This window comes from Macrobrachium rosenbergii, chromosome 50 (genome assembly GCF_040412425.1).
Source record: "Macrobrachium rosenbergii isolate ZJJX-2024 chromosome 50, ASM4041242v1, whole genome shotgun sequence".
NCBI lineage: Eukaryota > Metazoa > Arthropoda > Malacostraca > Decapoda > Palaemonidae > Macrobrachium > Macrobrachium rosenbergii.
In genome coordinates this window covers 10,756,937-10,778,417 of record NC_089790.1, presented here as the reverse complement: position 1 = coordinate 10,778,417, position 21,481 = coordinate 10,756,937, and the positions used below count along the sequence as shown (strand labels likewise).

The window sequence follows — 21,481 nt, the reverse complement described above, 5'->3', positions numbered from 1 at the left end:
TCTTTCCACACGTCCTTGCTCAGGGGAACTGGAAAGTTTCAGCTGCCACTGAAGAGACTGAAGGTGGCTTCTCCCAAGGAACACGCTTTTCCAAGGACGAGAGATAACCCACAATCACCTGCCATTGTCAAGCCAGTGTCTGTTATGCAGGCAGAACAGACAGTCCCCTCCCTGAAGTGGTCCACTTAGGAAGATGCCAAGAAGGCTTTCACTGCCACGGTGTCCAGAATCATCCTCTGGTATTCAGTCTGTTGCCTCGGTATGAGATCAGACTTTCATCAATTTATCACTTCCTCTTGATCTTAGCAAAATGACAGAACAGAAGCTTCCTGTCTCAAATAAGTTGCCTCTAGGAAGAGGCTAAGATCATAATCATTCAGGTACCTTAACAGGTGCATTCTCAGTGGTTACTGCCTTTCTTCTTGACCCTGCCTCCTCTTTTTTGCTGGTTTTGAAAGGAACCCAAAAGGGGTGGGAGGAGCCAGCTCTCTAAGTTGAATTCTGGGGAGTGTCTTGTGTCTGTCTTTTGTGGGACACCTGCTTAGATGCCAGAGAGAGGAAGGAATCCTTTCTTTGAAGGATGAAGTTCATCAGATGTAAGTAACCTGGTGTGTCAGAAAATGGTCTTACCACCAAACACCACTAATCTTCTAACAGAGAACCATGACTCTATGAGACAGTCTCTCATCATCAGAGCAGTGACTGCACTGCCGAAGGTCCAGTCACGATGAGACTATGGACATAACCACCTTTGTATTGTCAAGGGTAAACCCTTGTTGTCAAATTTTCCCCAGAGGCACATTGTTTGTCATGCATGCCCTCAGAGAGAGAGAGAGAGAGAGAGAGAGAGAGAGAGAGAGAGAGAGAGAGAGAGAGAGAGAGAGAGAGAGAGAGAGAGAGAGAGAGAGAGAGAGAGAGAGAGAGAGAAAGAGCAGGAAAGAAAAAATGTTTATACATGAAAAATAGCTGCTTAAATTATTCAGACTGAATATCTTACGAATCCTGCATCAACAGCAAATATAGAAACATTAAATAGAGGAAAGTAGCCATATGGGTTAATACATTTTATGATCACTGAAGCGCACATCATAATGGAAAGAGGAAGTGCATGCATTTCCCTTTCCAATGACACATTCAAAAGCAATAAAAACATCTATCAAATTAATGCAACTGGCTTAAGTTATGATTAGAGTGTGACAAATCCCATATAATAACTTGTCTGGATTAGTTTATTTTCACGAAATGACAGAGACGATAAAATTTACCAGAATTATTCTCATGTGTGCAGTAGCTGGATTTAATGCCAAGAACAACTGAAGGGTGTGAATCCTAGTGCTTTATTTTATCTTACACTTCAAATGGTAGTACAGTACATAATAATGCTAGCACATTAATTTTTTTGTAGGGATGTAGATGGGAAGTTCAGTACCTTTACTTGAACCACTTCCCAAGGAAAAAATGAAGGTAGAAGGGATAAAAGGAAGGTGGTGTTAACCTCAAAAAAAAAAAAAAAAAAATTATACATCTGTCTCTAGAAGGATGAATGGGTAAGGGAAAATTAATCAGGGAAGATTAATATTGTTGAGTTTAAAGCCAACTACGTCATCCCAATGTTTTAATAGCTATGGACCTATGAATAAAAAAAAAAAAAAAGACAACTGCAAACACGAAACTGTTTGAATCACCACTTCAAGTGCATATCATTTGTCTTGGTTACTCTTTAAAGTTATTTCAAACTAAAAATCATTTGATATTTTTGTTAGAGGGTTTTGTTAAACAACTAAATTCTCAGCTTTTCATGCTGGCCCATAGGATTTGTTCTTCATTGACAAGCAATATATTTGATGATAATGTATTTCACTTGATGATTCCAACATTCTACTATGTGAAACTACAAATAAAGCTAATTTATTCTTGTAGGCAGAAATAAAGATGATAATATAACCTGTCTGATAAAGCCTAAAACGGCATTCCAAGTTGGCAGTCTGTGCAATGTAAATCTGAATATTGTTATTGTTTCTTAAATTATGTGTCTAAGCTTCTTTCAAGTGAAAAAAAGAGTAAATACCATGTTGAAGAAATACTGAAAACTATTGGACAATATAGTCTGATGGTTTTACAATGTTATTGCTACATGTATCTAGAATTACGTTTTGGCTGGGGTACACAAAAAAAAAAAAATACAGAAAAGCAGAATTCTCACCACAATGCAAGATTAAAAAAAACCAAGGGTACTAGCAATTTCTATCTAAAATGACTACCATGGTTTGTAGTACCTTTAAAACATTTAATTTAATATATACACAGTGCCTAAATAATCCATCTTGACTGTGGAAGGTGGTAGTTAAGACAGTCTTGGCAGCTGGATTTTTAGACATTCTTAAATTATATGAATACTAGATTCTTTTTTGTCACAGTTATAAAGTAGATATGGATAAAACACCCAAAACACATTTCAGAATTTCTTCTTGTTTAACTTTTCTTCCAATAACTGCTTTTCCTATCAGTGTCTTTAGAAGAAAAGAAACTGACCAAAATAATCAATGTCAAGACAAGTCCCTTTGGAGGAGATTATGGGGGAAGTTTCCTTCCTGCAAACTTGAAAGGTAGCATCAATGGTTTACAAGGGCATTTTCCAAGAGCAGACATTCTTTCCTCCTTAAAACTTCATAAATCTTGGAGGGTCAACCTTTCTGAGGATTGCCATTGTAAAATTTTTTTTCTCCACTTCCTCAAATGCATCGTTATCCATTTCTACCAAGCACTGTAGATGTTCCTCATACAAATCTATGCTCAAACACAGACAGGGTTTTGAAACTACGACAAGATCATACTCAGAACTCCATCAAGGAAAATATTAATAAGAGAACCCTAGCTCTCAGTAATGAATAAAAAATTAGTCTTCATAACTGAGGTCAGAACATCAAGATCTAGAAAAAAATCCTAGATATTATTGCTAAACTTGTTCTCAGACCCTACGGTAGATGTATCCATTTTTTCTGAACTGCAGCTACTGCAATTCAAAAAATCAGAACTTACATCAAGAGTTGGATGTCACTTGATCTACTGCAGAAGGGTAACTGAAAAAAAAATCATTCAAGAGCATACAGGCTCTATCATCTCCCAAAGAAGCCTACATTTTCAACCAATCTGACAGACTTTTCATACCACGAACTGATAACTGTGATGATGAAAACTTAAACACTGGGTTAGAATCCATGGGAAATATTGCACCTCTTAAAGGGCAATCCTAAAATCCTCGAATTGAGCTACAATCTAAGGAATTTAGGACTATTCATCTCATCACTCCATGATGACAATTGTCTGGTTAACAATTACAGATGATGACATTCCAGATTCAGTTACATATACCAATTTTTTTTAATGAGAATAGGCAAGAGGTGCATCTACTTGTTAAAACTTTTCATTTACTTTTTCTATGTATTCATCAGACCTTGTATGTTCTACAGAACACCGTCTAGCTTGTTGCTAGAGGGCATGATTGCTTTTAACAAGCCTTCATGCACCTCCTCTGCAGGTAAAATGATTACAGATTTCGTATGGTTGTAACATACATGATTTTTTGTATTCAGTCACTTTCTTATTTAAAACAATAGCAAAATATATCAGATACAAAAATACAATTAGACATCGATTATCACTGTCAGATGGGTCAGCTGCCTCAATGCATAGAACCACCTCAAATGACTGTTCAAATATAGCTTGGATATATTATAATTTCTTGCGATAAACTTAGAAATCTGACAAAGTCACAAAGGGATTTTATCAAAAATACAATATACTGCTGTTTGAAATTTAGATGTCACAAAAGAACAAGACTTATTGTTATTTTTATGAGTTATCCACATCAGATGGCTGGGCCATGGGCAGTGCATTTTATACCGTCATAGATGAAATGGGGATGAATTTAGACACAAAAATATTACCTAATTTTTTACATAAAGCAGTTAATTTATTTAACTTATTCTTATTCTAGGATGGTGAGCAATTCCTGTATGAAATGATCATCCTGACCTGGCTTTACCTATGTTCCTCATTTACTCCAGGTACTGTATATACAGTGTTACAATATCCATACCAGCCTCATATCACATAAAATAAACATTTGTTGTACAACATGAGAGAACCATTAATTTCCAGAGCATGTCTCTCCAAATCTAGACACACCACAAGAGACTTGTTCTTAAAGGACTAGGAAAAATCAGAGACAATCTACCCTTTTCCTTCATTTCCCAGATTTCAAAGGTTTTGAACAAACTCTAACCTTCATTGGAAATACATACCTGGTGCCCAAAGTATTCCCAAGTCATTGGCTCATTCTGCTAACACAACAGGTATGAAAATCAATCCTATTGCCATCCACTGTTCTATCTAAGACAGTAGAAAGGAAAGTCTTTTGAGCATCCTATTCTCTGAGCTGTGTCCTTCACATGTAGATTTTCTAAATTTGGTCTACCTGGAAGATTATTCATCCTACATTGCTAGGTACCTGAAGTATAAATTACAGAATTTATCTATCTAACAATGCCAGTCCGTATGGAAAGTGTGACTGGATTCATTTCACATGAAGAGCCCAAGTCTGTGTGGAAAGTGTGACTGGATTACTTTGACATGAAGAGACTGCTGAAATGAGAGATAAAAACTACTCTGAATTTTCTGATCCATTTACTTGAGGATAAGCAAGAGTCATGTCAAATCACATTTATAATGTATAAGGCTGCACTGTGGGAGCCTTGCTCTAAGACTTTAGCATAGATTCCACTACTAAAGATTTTAGTTCTCTTCTCCGGCCCTTTGCACTGCAAAGACCTCCTGTAACGGGTCCTATTACCTGGTCCTTGAATAAGGTCCTAATGACAAGTAATCTCTTCAATTCAGTGTTCCAAATGTGACCATGACATTGTTCCAAATATGACCATGACTAGCTTTAAAAGGCAGTCTTCTTGACCAATTTGGTGTTAGGAGCCTGGATCAGTGAACTTAGCGCTCTTAGAGGTGACAAAACCCACATGCTTAGCTGTTTAGCTGCCATCTGATGTCCTCTGGTCTATCATCCTGTTGAGGAGCAAATCCGTTCTTCCACAGAAACTCATTATTACTGTACAAACAGAACATTATGTCCCATCCAATCACTCGAAGTTTACCTAAATGTCACAACTAATGTCCCAGATGTCCTCTATTCTTACATCCCACTATTAACATGTTGCACTCACTGCCAGGCCCGAGAATTTTCTTAGTATCCTGAATTATGAAGGCAAACCCCCACAACTCCCTTAAGTTGCACTCCATCCAAAAGGTGGGCACCTTGCTGGCTTTTTTCGGAGAAGGGCACCTTGGTGGCTTTTTTTGGAGATGTCTCTTTCAAAATCCAAGTTTATGGGTGGTCATCCAAGACAATGTTTCTCAAACATTATTACAATGAGACTGATGATGCTCAATTGCAGTGTCAGTAGGTGATATAATAGGTTCTGGAAACAAAAGGTCCCCTCTTGGAAAGCCACTGGCCCCTCTGATGCTGTGGAATTGCAGCTGCTCTGCATTCCATCCCAACAGGGTTAGGCAAGTCATCTCAGTGTCATCAGGATAGCACACCTACAGGTTTGTTATCCCTCTTTATTGATTGTTAATTCATCACAGAAACCCCAAACATTGGATGGGAGGTGATCCCCAACATGACTTTTACCATGGATCATTGTTATCTGGCTAGTTGGGATGCTTTTTCCAAGAGCCAGGCCAATTTATCATCTACCTATTTCTTTAATTTGCATCTCTGAATACAAACAGCAGCCGTGCTATTAAAATACTGTATATGTTTTGATCTAGGAGAACCTTATTTTCGGTAGCTGCTGAGTCCTCAAACCCAGCTGTTTTTCTGATGAAAAAGCATACAATCTTTGGTGGATGCTTCTTTTACCAAACTAGTGAGTAGTGGATTCTCAGTCTTTGACTACCTATATGTGTATAATGTTGCTATCATATAATTTCTAACCATATCTCTATTCTTTTTTTTTATTTGTATGAAACACTGATGCCAATGACAGTCACTTACCAAACAGTAAACTTCACAAATCCTTCTTTAAAATACTCTTAATCTCTTGTGTGATCTTGATCATTGGTTTTAAATGCCAATAATACTGTTGTAGACCCATCATTTACTAGAGAATGACTATGAAATAAGGGTTGCTTAAATGAAAGCTACTCTTAAACACAGTCAGCTCTACTCTTTACCTCAGTTCTGGCTCATGTTTACTGACATCTGACCCCATGAAAGATGAAAATAGGTCCTGTTTTGGATAACTAACCCAAAGCCTTATCTGCTACTGAGAATCATACCATTATTAATATTTAGAAGTGCAAAACCAGGTAATAAAACACCGTGAAACACCATCATTGAGAACAGTACCAAATCTCACACTGAAGTGCTCAGACCCAAACTCCAGTTCTTTCTATTACTGGCTACATTTCCAAATTATGACCAAGTCAGAATAAAAACCCCCTACATAGCCCATGCAACTGTTAATGATGGTCAGAAAAAGGAATGCACACTCATTAAAAGAATAATCATGTGCAATAAGAAAAGGGTACGAAAACAGCCCCCTTAAAGACAAACCATCCAATCAAGAACTAGGCAAATAAATGGTGGACATTATCATTATTGTATCAAGGTCATTGTAATTAAAAATTTAAACAATATAAATTGCTGGTGAACAGCTCCAGTATGAATGCCTCACTCACACTGAGACAGGCTGAATAATCTCTGCCACTTGTAACTGGACAAGTGGCAGTTCCATCCCATTCTCAAGGGTTCCTTATTTCTAACTGAAAATTTACCACCGATACTTCATCCAACAGTGCTTGAAGTTCATATGGGATGTTCTATTTCCTGCAATAGTGGTGGGTAAAAAACTGATAATGTTTGTAATAATGTATGAACATGCTTGCATTATGGTACATGAGGGCTGCAGAGCACCCTTATGTACTGCATTCACAACCCAATGGCTAAAAACGTAAGTGCAGATAATATTACGTATATATAATAAAAGTTCTGGAAACCACATTTCATCTTGCATGTGATAAAATCAAATGGATTTAATATTGCAATTTATAAAATGTGCATGAAAATATTCACACCATTCTGTGCATATTTTCCAGAATTTAAATAACAGATCTGAAGGTGCTACAACACTAATTGCAGTATAAAAATAATAAATTTCATTTATATTAACTGAAGAATAAAGAAAATTAATTTATGCAACCAGTCTGGTAAGGCATTCAAAGTAAAATACTGTACAAGTAACAAGCTATGAAACTTATCTGAAATACTTCTAATAAATGTAAATTGGATGTTAAAGACTTTCAATCATTTCATGATCAACAAAGGATTGCTTAAGATTTACCTGCAAGTGGTATATTATATAATCAAGGCTTCAAAATGTGCTTACATATGAAGCAGAGGTCAAATTTTCATGCAAATTTTGGTCACTGTTACAAATATTTTCACCACTCTTAAAATCTAAAAGCTTAACCTGCTAGTACTTAATTTCCTCTTAAAACCATGGCATAATTCAATATATTCCCTTGAATTATCTTATGATAAAAATCCTTTATGTAGGCCTATCACTAAAACACTTACAGTATCTGTCTCTACAAAATGAAAATACAACATAAAATTTTACCATATTGTCATCAGAGCAAGCACAAAATAATCAAATGCAAGTCTAGATTTCTGAATTACCTGATAATTAAAAACTCTAAGGAAGTACCGTAATGTATTACTGTATTCGTAATGAAAACTACAAAAACCTGAAATCCTACACCCAAAAAGAAAAGGCTGTCTTCAAAATCAATGTCATAAAGCAATCTGATTTTTATAATGCACTCATGATATTTCTATGTTAACAGAAATGCCTTCATTACCTTTACGTAAAAGGCATAGTTTTTAAAACTATACATTTTTTGGAATTCATTCTAGTTGTGTAAAGTTTTCATAAATTATTGTTTAAAGTGTTTAATGATAAAAAAAGTATCCTGACATGCATTAAGACCTAAATGTTTTGTTTCATCTGCAGTTCTGAAATATGATGCTTATCAGGACTTGAAAACCTACGGAAGGACTAGCAAAGATGTCAACCATATGCATGCGGCAGTGTAAGCTACTTTACAAACCATACATAAGCAAACAGTTACTTACTTTATCCTGTGAACACACAAGAAAGAGAGGAGAGAGAGAGATTGGTTAGAAGGCACAAAAGAGGAAGCAAGAACTGATGCACACACACACACAAGTTTACTGCTGCTCACCTCAAAACAATGCATGGAAGCCCAACATAAAACATTTCATTTCAAAATTAGACTGTAGTGGCATTACTGATGTAAGAAAACAAAGGTCCTCCTTTCTTCTTCCATAAAATATTACTTTAAAGTCCATGAAGTTGATACTGTATCTGTATCCCGCAAATGATTATTAATGCACGAAGCATATCACAGTACTGTATTTGCAATGCCCATTTACCACAAAACTGCTATAGTGAAAGCAATATAAAGTGCAATTCACATATGCAAAAATGGACTTATAAAAAGAACACTGTCTATAGAATAACGAATAAACAGAAATTTATTTTCCAAAATTCTCTTGTCATCAGATGCCACTTCATTTAAATTATGCCATCTCTATTTCCAGATCAAATACATATACTGTACCAGCACAACATAATCTATCCTCTCGGGTAACTCATCTTTAATAAAATTACTTATTCTATTTCTCATTTATCAACTATTTCTTAACACTAGTTTTCTAGAGGCTCTAAAACATTGTAGTGATTCAAGAATATTTTAATTTACCAAGATATATACTAAAATTACTGTAATTTAATTGCCAAAACAAACCATGAACACCCCAAAAGCCTCCAAAAATCCTAATTTAAATGACTAAATAGATGTTTGCATAAAGTGAGATTATTCTACAGATATTCCTAAGGAACACTCACATTCACAAGAGTAAATGTCTAAGAAACTGCAAACTGCGCTAACAGATAAACAGGTATTAAATTACAGTATCTATGTGCATCTTCCTGACAAGTTTGAAGTCAAAAAGACACGTATTTAAAAAAAATGACTGTTTAGGCTTGGTCATCTGTCAAGACATTTTATGCTTTTTTGTTATATGCTGTATAGTGTGTGCTATACTACAAAAGTGAATTATTGTCATATATTACACTGGTTTTTTATTTAGATTACTGAAACTTTAGTGAAATGAAAAAAATGTGTGCAACATTCAAAGCATAGTGCTATCTTTAAACATGAAGTTAGATATCTAAGAAAAAGCATTAAATGGTGTGCTTTAGACAAGCAAAAAAAATATGATAACATTTGATTGATCCACTTTTAAAACTTTACACTGCTCTAGAATAATCATTATCCCTTCCATCAAAGCCTAATATAAGAGGATTCTACTAAAATACTACATTACGATTTAGAGTTTGTGAATCAATCAAAATAAAATCATTGTTACAATACCACGGCCTACTAAACACTCACCGATCTGAAAGCCTACACACCAGAGAGAGAGCAGAGGAGAAGTACATTGAAACATTAGTACACATGAATACACATAACATACATATACAGAGGTATATAGCTGTTATGTTATCTATGACTGTGGCAACAGAACTTCTAGATAACATCCAGATCAACATACCTTTTGTTGAACTATGGACAAACACTTATAGCAAAAGTGAGCAATGTATAATGTTAGTTTGGCACCTTATTAAAGGTAAGACATCTAGACACCTGTGTGACTGGATATGATTGTGTGCTGATGTCTGTGATGTACTGATGAGTTCACCTCAAACAATTTCCTTTAATCTGCACCATCTCTCATACAACTATCAAGTGCTTTTCATAGCAAAATAAAATGAATCAACTCTGTTAATAAAACCATATTCATCCATAAAGATTCTGAAAACAAAAGAAAAATAATTATCATTTATTTCTAAGGGTTCTACTCTCCCCAAGAATATATATGTACTCCAATATCTGCATGAACGAATTTAACATCCTGTACAAGTATATCACCTGGCAAAGGTAACGGCTACAGTTATTACAAAGTTATTTTACAGTCTGCTGTTAATCTATTTCAAATTAGAGAGAGAGAGAGAGAGAGAGAGAGAGAGAGAGAGAGAGAGAGAGAGAGAGAGAGAGAGAGAGAGAGAATATTAATTTACTTCTAAGTGATGTGGTATAGTTCTCAAGTTTATTCTCATGAACAAAAAAAAAATTTGTAAAGCTTTACCAGAAAATTCAAGAAGAGGCCATGGGTAAGTGTTCTAAATTATTTCTGATCATAACTAGTTACGTACAACAATACTGTACAAGGGCTTGCACAGTAAACCTAAACCCTTCTATGATATAGCATATGTTGATGTCGATAAAAAACAAATCTTCCTCAATTTAAAACCAATCAGGAAAATAAGAAAGAACTTACAGCTTTTCCTTAATGCAAAATTGTGTATTCACCTTTATCAAATTGAAATAAATAAAAACACACCAAATAAACACCGATGGAAATCATAAAATAATTGGTTTCTAAAATTATGTGCTGACTTTTACTTATAAATTCAAATACACTTTTATTATGGACAGCAAACACAAAAAATGTCTATAAATCTTGGTTTAAAATGAATTCCAGTTACATTTCAATGAAAAGAAACACCAAATTACAGTTCTCTACAAAACCTCAATTGAAACAGTATGGGAAAGAAGAGGAACAAAAATTGTGAACGTGCAGAAAAACTATTATGGAAACAGAATTTCATGAATAGTAAAACAGCAATGAATAGCTCCTTACAGCTTTAACAACATCTGAAATTTCCTTCCAGAATGACTGAAAACTGGAAGCCCCACTCAAACAGCATAGAATCAAAGACATGAAACAGTGAAATTAAACACAAAAAACTTTTGTGGAATCTGAAGAAGGGCTCTAAGACCTGATCAATATAATCTATATAACAAGTGCATGACAAGTCGGAGAAACTGGGCAACTCTGGACCATTGTATGGAAAAAAATACGAGAGACTTGACTACCTGGCTTCTGTCATATGTTCATACCCTATACTGTAACAAGTCAACTCTGACTGAATTACTGCCCTGGACAACACAATTACAGTAATTACTAATAACCACCACACTAAGTGGGATGAGACAGAATTCTTACCAATAACAAAGACTTCCCACATTTGACCATAAGATCTGCCAAGCAAAAACCTTAGAATTGGCCATATGATTAGTGAAATAAAAAATCCTCAAGAATCTAATACCAAATACATCACTTTGTCTCTGTAGCACAAAGAATCCTTCTGTTTATCAAAAATCAAACAATTATCAAATCCCTACTTAGAAACTTTACCCTTAGTTATCAATAGCTATTTTAATAATCAAATCACACCTTTAAATTTTAATAGCTATTTATTACTGGAATGAGAGGGAAAGGATAGTGAATAGATATAAAATTAATTACTTTTTGTGCAAAAAGGATTATGTATAGGAGTGAACATTTTGACTGATCAAAGAAATACCAAGAGATAATGGAAGCATGGTGTAAGACATTTCATGAATTAAGTTTTTAAGATTCCCAAAGGGTTTGACAGTCTAGTTATCAACTGCAACAAGATTAACAAAATTCTGATTGATTAATTTGAATAGTGCAATATTTTGAAGATTTTACAAGGTTTTATTTATGTGCAAATTTCCGAAACTTAAACACCCAGTAAATAAAAGCTTCTAAAATTTTAACCAATATGTTATCCAAAATAACTGAAACCTTATTCTTTATATTAAAAAAGCACTGATGCTGCTATAAAAAAATCTACAAAGGGCATACAGTTTTACCGATACAGTACTGTTAAAATATTAAAAAACCTACCAATGACAAACAGCTGTAGTCATTTTTACAAATTTACCTCTGGGAATTTTTTTTGATTACCATGAAACTTACTTTTTATTACTAAAGTATTGCGTGGGGTGGGATTGTGGGATACACTTAACTGAGACATTACTGACAAATTGCAATAGTTGTTAAGATTTGTCATGGTCTTGTAGAAACTGAAATTAGTCTGGTATGTAAAAGTTGCTGAAATATTGATCATCTTCAACATGCCACTCAAATCTGTTTATTTCAGGTATGGAACAATTGGTCAACTGAAAACATCATTGCAATATGCGTTTGAAATTGTGTACGCATCATCTTCATACACAGAGTATATTACTTTTGTCAGTTACTTAACGTAAAGGTAATGATTGTGGTAATAAAATGATTACAGTATACAGTGTTTTGTGAATCAAAAGTAGTATTATGGTTCCATCCTGGTTAGTTATATATATTATATTGTAAATAGTTAAATGGCTATTCCCAGAATCATGTGAGGTCATGGCAAAATACTGGAATAATGAGTGTAATATTGTACATTTCAATGTATTTGACAAAATATTGGAATAATGAGTGTAATATTGCACATTTTAATGTATTTCTATGTTCTAAATGTTAGTGTTTTATCTACAAAAACACTCATACAATACATGACAAGAAAATAAAACTGTGCTACTGCCATAAGTACATCTCATAAATGCACAACATTTAGATTGTTTTTCTTTTTCTTAATTGAGAATTGTAGAATGCTTATTATGCATCTTTTGAAGGTTAAAATTGTTGGATGAAGTAGGAATATGTAATGATAAAAATAAAAAAGTACCATTTGCACTGTATATCAATGTATTTGTGCATGTACCAAATCTTTGCGTGTGGGTGTGTATGTGTAGTGGTTATGCAAGATATTTTACAGCAACATAGACCTTTACACTGTTAAAAATACAAAGTATGCTCCCTGAGATTAGTTAATGATACATTATCTTCAGAGACCTTCTGCTAATATTTAATAAACTACATTTGCTAATTAACACTGTTATATTAATGTAGTTTTATATGGGGACATTAAATTTATCAAAAACTGGTCTGCAAACATTTACGTATAAAGGTGATTATTAAAATGTGTTATCCTTATCAGAACATTGTAATGAAATTACTATACATGATGAGAGGAAGAAAAGAACGAGACACTTTCACAGTGTTACACTGGTTCTGGGGTACATGTGGGCTATACTATTGGGTCTTTGTTACTTACCAGATTTTGTTACTTATCACGAGGCCAGACCCTTAAACTCAATCTTAAACTGAGGTGGTACTGCAATTGTGCATGACAATATAAGACACAAAACTGATACTGAAAGTGAAAGTGCCCTATAGCCAATCAATGAACGTTATGTATATAAAATGTTTTTAATAAAAAAAATCTCCAAGTATTGTACAGTATTAACACAAGAAGTTATAATACTTAGTGGCTAAGTTATACAGTACATGAAAGAAGTGCAAAAACAGAAATCAAGAGAGGAAATTTCACTACAAAATACAATATGAAACTAGCCCTTCATAGATAAGAATAACTTTTCTGGTCTAGTAAAGCTCAGAAGAATTAAGTCCATCTAAACGAACACTTATCAAAGATAGTACCATACTGATATGTATATTGCTGATGAGAAAAACCTATGAAAATCTAATAAAACTGTTCAAGTTTCAAAATGCTATCACTATACCGATTTATGACTTGCAAATAAATCTCCATTCACGAATGAGAATGAAAAAGTACACACAAACATATATATAAAAATATATACCATATATGCAGCTGGCTCTTATGGATTATATGTCCTTATATTCGCTACACAGTCAAGAAAATACAATACCAGTAGAGTTTTACTGTGTTAGACTGAATGTTGGACTCAAATAAATGCATATGAGCAGGTTTCAATAATTCCAAATAGTAAGCCTCTATCCAAGGACCTACATTTCAAATGAAGTTTTAGTTACTGACAGAGAATACAAGAATTAAAACTATAGCTCCCAGTACTGGGATACACAGCTAATCATATTCAGCTCTAGAAGTGGGAAACCAGCATTGCATGTAAAATCAATAACTTGTTTAGTGACGCACTGCTATCTATTCTCAATTGCAATGCTAATGTAATCTTTCTGCCTCTCTTCCTCCCTATGAAACTGACTTTTATCTAACAATAATACAAAACAGATAACAAGCATTACACAAATTCACTAATCTACTTACAATATGGTTTTTTAAAAATTCTAAACATATGCTAGCTAACCATGATAGTGAAAGTCAAGTACTAAACCCACTTTTTGTAAACAGAATCTTCTTATACCCAAAACCTCTTCCTGTAATTTTCTGGCTGCCTCTTTTTAGACTATTACTTGAAAAAAATCAAGACAAGGTCAGTTCTACCTAAACTTTGTTCACAATGCACCACAGGATAAAACAAACCACCATCAATATATAAATTCATGTTTTCATCGTAGATTAGTATGTAACACATCCAAATATATATTTTTCATTATTTCCCAATGGCAGAATCCCAATACACTAAAAAAAAAATTATACAAATATCAAATTTACATTATGTTTGCTACAGAACTATCATCATTATAGAAAAACATAAGACCCAAAAAGTTTGTAAAATCCAAAGCTACTGTACAGATGCTTGTACATCACACTTTGTTAGTAGCTACAAACTTCAAAATAATTCTTGGCATCGTATATTTTTTTAACACTCAGTGGAGTAAAAAATTATACCGTAATACAATTATTCTGTATGTATAAAAATTAATTTCGGCAGCAGATTTCAGAAAAGTAAATTTAGTCTTAACCAAAAAGCCTGCAATAGCAACACCTTCATAACTTAACTAGCAAATATCAGTGGCTATAATTAATGAAATTCATTCACATTACTATGTTCCAGCAGATATAAAAATACCACTTGCACCAACACGAGAAGAATCACTAAATTAGACTTAGTAAAAATAACGAAATAAGGATTAACACAGAATAAATAAGACTTACCTTCTTATCAATAAAACACTATTCAGTAAGAAAAACAGGAAGCTTAAATAAAATATGAGATATGCAAGACCTGCAAGCATCTCTACCCGCACACAATCATCTACTGTCAGAAAGTCACACAAAATGAATTAAGAGTTTGCATAGTTCATAAAAAGTGATGTAAAATTGATTCATGTTGAGAAATACAAAAATATCCTTGTGGATATTAGATACAGAGTGAAAAATATAAGAAATTAACAATTTTGATGAATATCACAGTAACATGGGAAATGATGATTAAAGTAGCATTTCTTTTCTTAAATCTATTGTATGAAACATATACTGTAATTACCTATGAAATATATTCATTACATAAACATGCATACTTCCTTCACACAGACAGACAAACAGACAGATGCATACTTTCACCACTTGTTATACATACATACATACATACATACATATATATATATATATATATATATATATATATATATATATATATATATATATATATATATATATATATATATATATATATACATCATATCCTTTAATATAATTCATATACCTCAAGTAATATATTTTTCATATATATATTTTTAGTGGACTTGTTATCAACTAAAAATATAACATATATGAAAATATATTACTATAGGTAGAGTGAATTGGATATTAAAGGACGCTTTGTAGCATATATGAATCACGGTGATGTGATAAATAGTCATATATATATATGCACACATACATACATATACATACAGTATACACATATATATATATGTGTGTATGTATATATATGTATATATATATCAAACAAACATACACACACACAAACACATACACATACACACAAGTTTTGACATAAGAAAAGCTGATTTTAGGTAGCTGCTATTCATCCTCAAAGGAGTTGCCTTTGTGATCCCACTGAATAATTTCAAGAATTCTCTCACAGCTGGTCAAGGCCAACATAGTACCACTGTTGGTGCTGTGGTGGAATATAAACGGACTTGAGGCAGGATGGCTCTTTATCCAGCCTACAACGGCTACCCGAGAGGTCACAATTCACCCTTCTGCAGATGTGGCAACAATTGTACGTGCTGACTGAGCACCGTAAATCCTTTATCCACCAAGTCTGCGAAAGAAATACCCACCTAAGGTTCCTTTGCCTTTTGGTCAGGGAAAGCGGGTGGGTTTGAGGAATAAAGACAGTTACAGTATTAAAATAGGTTTTTCCTATGAAAACCTGTTTTTTATAGCACAGCTTGTTTGTTCTCAAATGAAGCATATAACAGAAATTGACAGGTGATAAAACGGCCCTGCTCCTGAGAAAAGAATTCAACCGCCCAGCTGAGAATGGTTCATTATAAAGTCACAACAGGGATCGCCACCCATCTTCTGTTCAGGATTTCTGCGAAATAACTGCTCCATCTCGGCAATTTTCAGATGAATGGCAACATCAATGCTATGAAAGGGTTTTTTGTTTGGGGTTCCAGTGAGGATTTAATAGCACATAAAAAGGGATAAAGATTCTGTAAGTGTGTTAACCCTAAGACAATGAAGTGACTTGCCTAACCATTATTGAGATATGCCAGATAACCTCTCCATCCCAGCTATATCTCAGTAGTGCCACAGCTTCAAAAGGGCCCCTCATTTTCAGCCAGCAGACCTATGTGGCTAGAAACTTACCATACCACCTGCTGACATGATGCAGCTGAAACTCTTCAATCTTATGACAGCAATGTTTGAGAAACATTGCCTCTGAAGACCACCCTGTAACTCGGAAACCTTATTGAAATCAACATTTCTAAAGAAAGCCAACAAGGTGTCCACCTTCCAAACGTCATGCAACTTAGAGAGAGAAGAAGTGAGGATCCACCTTTATAATTTGAGAGACTAAGGTAATTTTCACCCCACACAGTGAGAGTGTCTAGTTACTGGCAGGGTGTAAGAAAAGAGGGTCATCTGGGACATTAGCTGTGACATCTAGGTAACCTGGAGTGACTGGACTAGACAATGTTTTATCTGTAATAATGAGTTACAGCAGAAGAACAGGGGATTTTCTCTTCAAAGAATCCTTGTTCTTTGTTGATATTTGTTTGCCTTCTTCTGTTTTTATTCTGTATTCTTTTAGTGTGTTTTCTCCTTTTACCCTGAGAGGTGCACCTTCGAAGTTCACTTTAAATTCTCTGTTAGGTTCATTTTGAAATTTTCTTTTATAATTTTTTTTTTTAAATGTGTAAATGTATTTAAGTATGATTATTTAAGTGTAACTGATTTTCCATTTTAAATTTTTTTTATATTTTGTGTATGTGTTTACTTTTAATTATGCACACTGAATACCTGTTTACATTATATAACTTTAGAAGTCCTGATGATGTGAACATGGATCAACATACATCAACTAGAATGAATTATTGTACATATGGGATCTGTGTTGTTCCTACACCCTTTCCTGCCTATACAGTATATATATATATATATATATATATATATATATATATATATATATATATATATATATATATATATATATATATATATATATATATATATATATATATATATATATATATAAAGTTTATATTGTAATGTGCAATTGCTATCAGCAAGAGCAAGTAAAGCTTTAATAATTTTTTCAAATTTAACTTAACTTTTGCTACTGCATATTACTCCCTTGCAGCCTTCAGCATTCCCTAAGTGACTGAGAGAGTATTTTCTTTGCATCAAAGTGACACTAAGTTTGTCTGGCAGATTAGGTGTTTGATGCTGTGTATCTACCTGTTTGCCCAAGGTGCCAATTCCTGAATTCCTGACATTTAAGACCATTTCAAGATTCATTCCCGAAGGCTTATATGCCTACGTTGTTGCCGAAATCTGTACATTTGCTTATCTTTAGAGGTTCTCTCACAGTGATTTCTATTGCAGAGACAATTAATTCTAGAGTTAAGAAATTTTACCACAGATCATAAAATCTTTGATACTGGTACCCTTTGTTCTGTGAGTAACGTAATATCACTACCAAGGAAGTAAAGAGGAGCTCTCTTTGCAACATCCCTCTGATCCTTGTAATAAAACCTAATTAGTGAAGTCTGCATTTCTTTTGGAAACCATTTAATTTACTGTTAATTTACTTCCTTTCATGAGTTTAGCTAAGTAGTCAGGTGAGTTTAGAGTGTGTTTAGGCCAGATAAATCAACTCCAGGTTAGGCTCATGAAAATGTTTGTGTGTATATGTATGTATATATATATATATATATATATATATATATATATATATATATATATATATATATATATATATATATATATATATATATATATATATATATATATATTCATATATATATATATATATATATATATATAATTATCTGTAGTTTTCAATAAGAGCATTAAAAGTAAGGTTTTCTTTTCGATGTAGTACAACAAAGAAAGCTGCGCTCAGGGGACCGCCATATATATATATATATATATATATATATATATATATATATATATATATATATATATATATATATATATATATAGGGTACATGAAGGTAATGAATGGTAACAATAAAACCTGGTGTGGTGGAGGAATACTGATACAAAGTAGAGCCTCCCAGCAACAAAGGATAGGATGAATTCAAACAAAAAACCCAACATTTGAGATAACCTAAACCTCAGTTATAAAGACGTCCCTCAAAAGTACTTGAAGGGACACTCTGGGGGCAAAGCAAAGTTTGTATTTCAACATGAAATAGAAAAACTTTTATTAGGAAACACCATTTACAAGAAACTTAAACTCTGTATTTATCTTCATCAGTAGATAGTTGTGACCTCTTGGTGTTAACGAGCTGCACAATGAAAATCTCTCATTGCCAAACAAAGTTATGTGCACTTTTACAGACAACTACGAGTAATGAATTTATGGTGCTCAGCCCCCCACTATTGCCACAACTGCAGAAAAAGGGTGCATCATGATCTTCTGGGTAGCAACCATAAGTAGGATAAAGAGCTTTCCTACCTTGAATCCATCTATATTCCACTACTAAACCAACAATGGCACTATACCAGCCTTGACCAGTTATGGAAGAATTCTTTATTATAGTCAAGGCTGTTTTACAGAGTCCCAGTGGGACCATAAAGATAAATCCTTTGAGGATGAGCAAATACTTAGCTATCAAATTTACACACACACATATATATATAATATATATATACTGTATATATCAGTAGGTCCTTGACTTACGGCGGGGATCCGTTCCAGCGCTGTGCTGTAAGTTGATTTCCGCTGTAAGTCGGTGTTCACATCTATCAGCACTTGAATGACACTTAAGGCGCCGTAACTTGATGTTGCATCAAGTTACAGTGCCGTAAGCCCTGTTAACATTATGCCTATTCTTGATGTTAGCGCCGTTGATGGCGCTGTAAAACGCTGTTAATGGCACTGAAAAAGTGCCGTAAGATCAAATCCGCCGTAAGTCAGTGACACAATGTGTGTGTGTGTATGTGTGTATATATATATATATATATATATATATATATATATATATATATATATATATATATATATATATATATATATATATATATATATATATATATATATATATATATATATATATATATATATTATATATAGTTTCCTCCTCAATCTCATAATGAGATAACTGGAACCTTAAATATTCACTATATAAACTATCACATATATGTCAACTTGTCATACAACACTTATCTAATTATGTAAACGTTTCCTACATGAAGTTTGTTCTTAATTACTAACAACAGTAAACATTCAATTTCATTTGGCTCCCTTACAACTCAACTTTTATACTGTGCTGTCAAATAACCCCAAATGATAAATTGAGATGATCTCTAGTTTGTTACTGAATCATCTGTAATTTGTTACTGAATTAGTTTCACTTCAAATCCATTTTATTTTATAAGAATGTTACTTATAATTTCAGCTTTATCTTCTAATATATGTTTATTATCCAGTATATTAACTGGTGTTAAAACTACTCTTTCTGAAGAAAGAGGTTACGATAATTATATTTCTGAGTTTTCTGCTACAAAAATTACTTAATGGATAAAACTTGTGACATGATCTGTCTCTCACTTATTAATAAAACTATTCAAAACTCTAGAAGAGCTAAATTGCATTGAACCATTACATACAGAAATACAGGCATACAATGGATGCACAAGAATGTTTTGCATATAAAAATCACTCATTCTTCTACTCTATAAGTAAACCACAGCAAATTTCAATATCACACCAATAATTTAAAACCAAGAGACCTATCATAAAGCATATTATAACTGTAATCTCTATTCAAAACAAAGGATGTCTTACCTCAGCATGGTGTTCTTCATTTTGTTGAAGGAGGTCTACACACAATTCTGCTAGGTGAATAAGGTCATCTAACTTTCTGCTTGCTGATACAGCATTTTCACCACTAAGATCCTCTGTTTAAAACAGTTGAAACAAACACTTAAAGAATCTATCCTTCACTGAAAAAATTATGCCTAAATATTTCCAGATTTAAAAGCTATCTATTGAATCATATAGTTTATATATATTAATCTTTTTTTTTCTAATATGTATTTCCCTAATTTTTACTCACTACCACAGTAACTGTTTCATAAAACGCAAAAGTGCACAAAGATTGCTTGAATATCATGTACGACAAGCCTCCAGGTTTCATTAGGTGTCACTGTCATTTAAACAACATGAAAAGACTGGATGTGGAATACAATCCATCAGTGATAAGCAACAATCAAATAATTCATGGCCCTATGTATGATTACAAGATGCTTCTTAGATAAATACAAGACTGAGTCTTCATTCAATTTTTTCTTCATAAAAATATCATTCAAACAGAAAACAAGTAACAATGTAGAGAAGTGAGTTAATTTGCTACATAAATCTAAAAATGTATTATATATATATATATATATATATATATATATATATATATATATATATATATATATATATATATATATATATATATATATATATATATATATATATATATATAAGAAATTCACACTGAAAAAGAACTTCAAATTGCATTTCTCTATCCAAAACTAAACAGAGGTTCAATGAAAGACTCACTAGTGATATTAGGAAAAAGTTATATAATAAAAAAGAATCAAAATATAAAATTTAGGAAAAATAAAAAAATTAAATATCATACAGCAATTGCATATGGTTCCAACAATCTGGGAATCTCTAAGAGCTGTTAACCACTCAGAGACACAAAAAATGTAAAATTATGAAGACTTAAGGAACCAAAGGTGCTTGCACTAACCTACCTGAGACACCTGATCATTTTTGTTAAGTTACAGTAAAGTAATGGACTTATGAGGAAACAAATGTGGTATCATCAAAAGTAACTTCCCTAAAATTTAGTTGAAGTTGACAAAAATAACGATAGACCATTCTTTTAACTGATTCTAAAATAATATATATCTCTGAAATACCAATGGCAGTCATAATTATGCTGCAAGGTAATTTATGGCAAACA

At 33.1% G+C, this 21,481-nt stretch overlaps 1 protein-coding gene across 42 annotated transcripts in view; it reads right to left on the bottom strand.

The window, feature by feature from the left end:
* The window catches only part of Cadps (calcium-dependent secretion activator 1), a 760,773-nt gene that overhangs the window by 87,433 nt on the left and 651,859 nt on the right, over positions 1–21,481 (bottom strand). For all 42 annotated transcript variants that reach the window (XM_067093725.1, XM_067093755.1, XM_067093754.1 and 39 more), the window contains one exon: positions 20,305–20,417. In XM_067093725.1, coding sequence (XP_066949826.1) covers positions 20,305–20,417 — 113 coding nt within the window. The remainder of the gene's footprint in view (positions 1–20,304; positions 20,418–21,481) is intronic.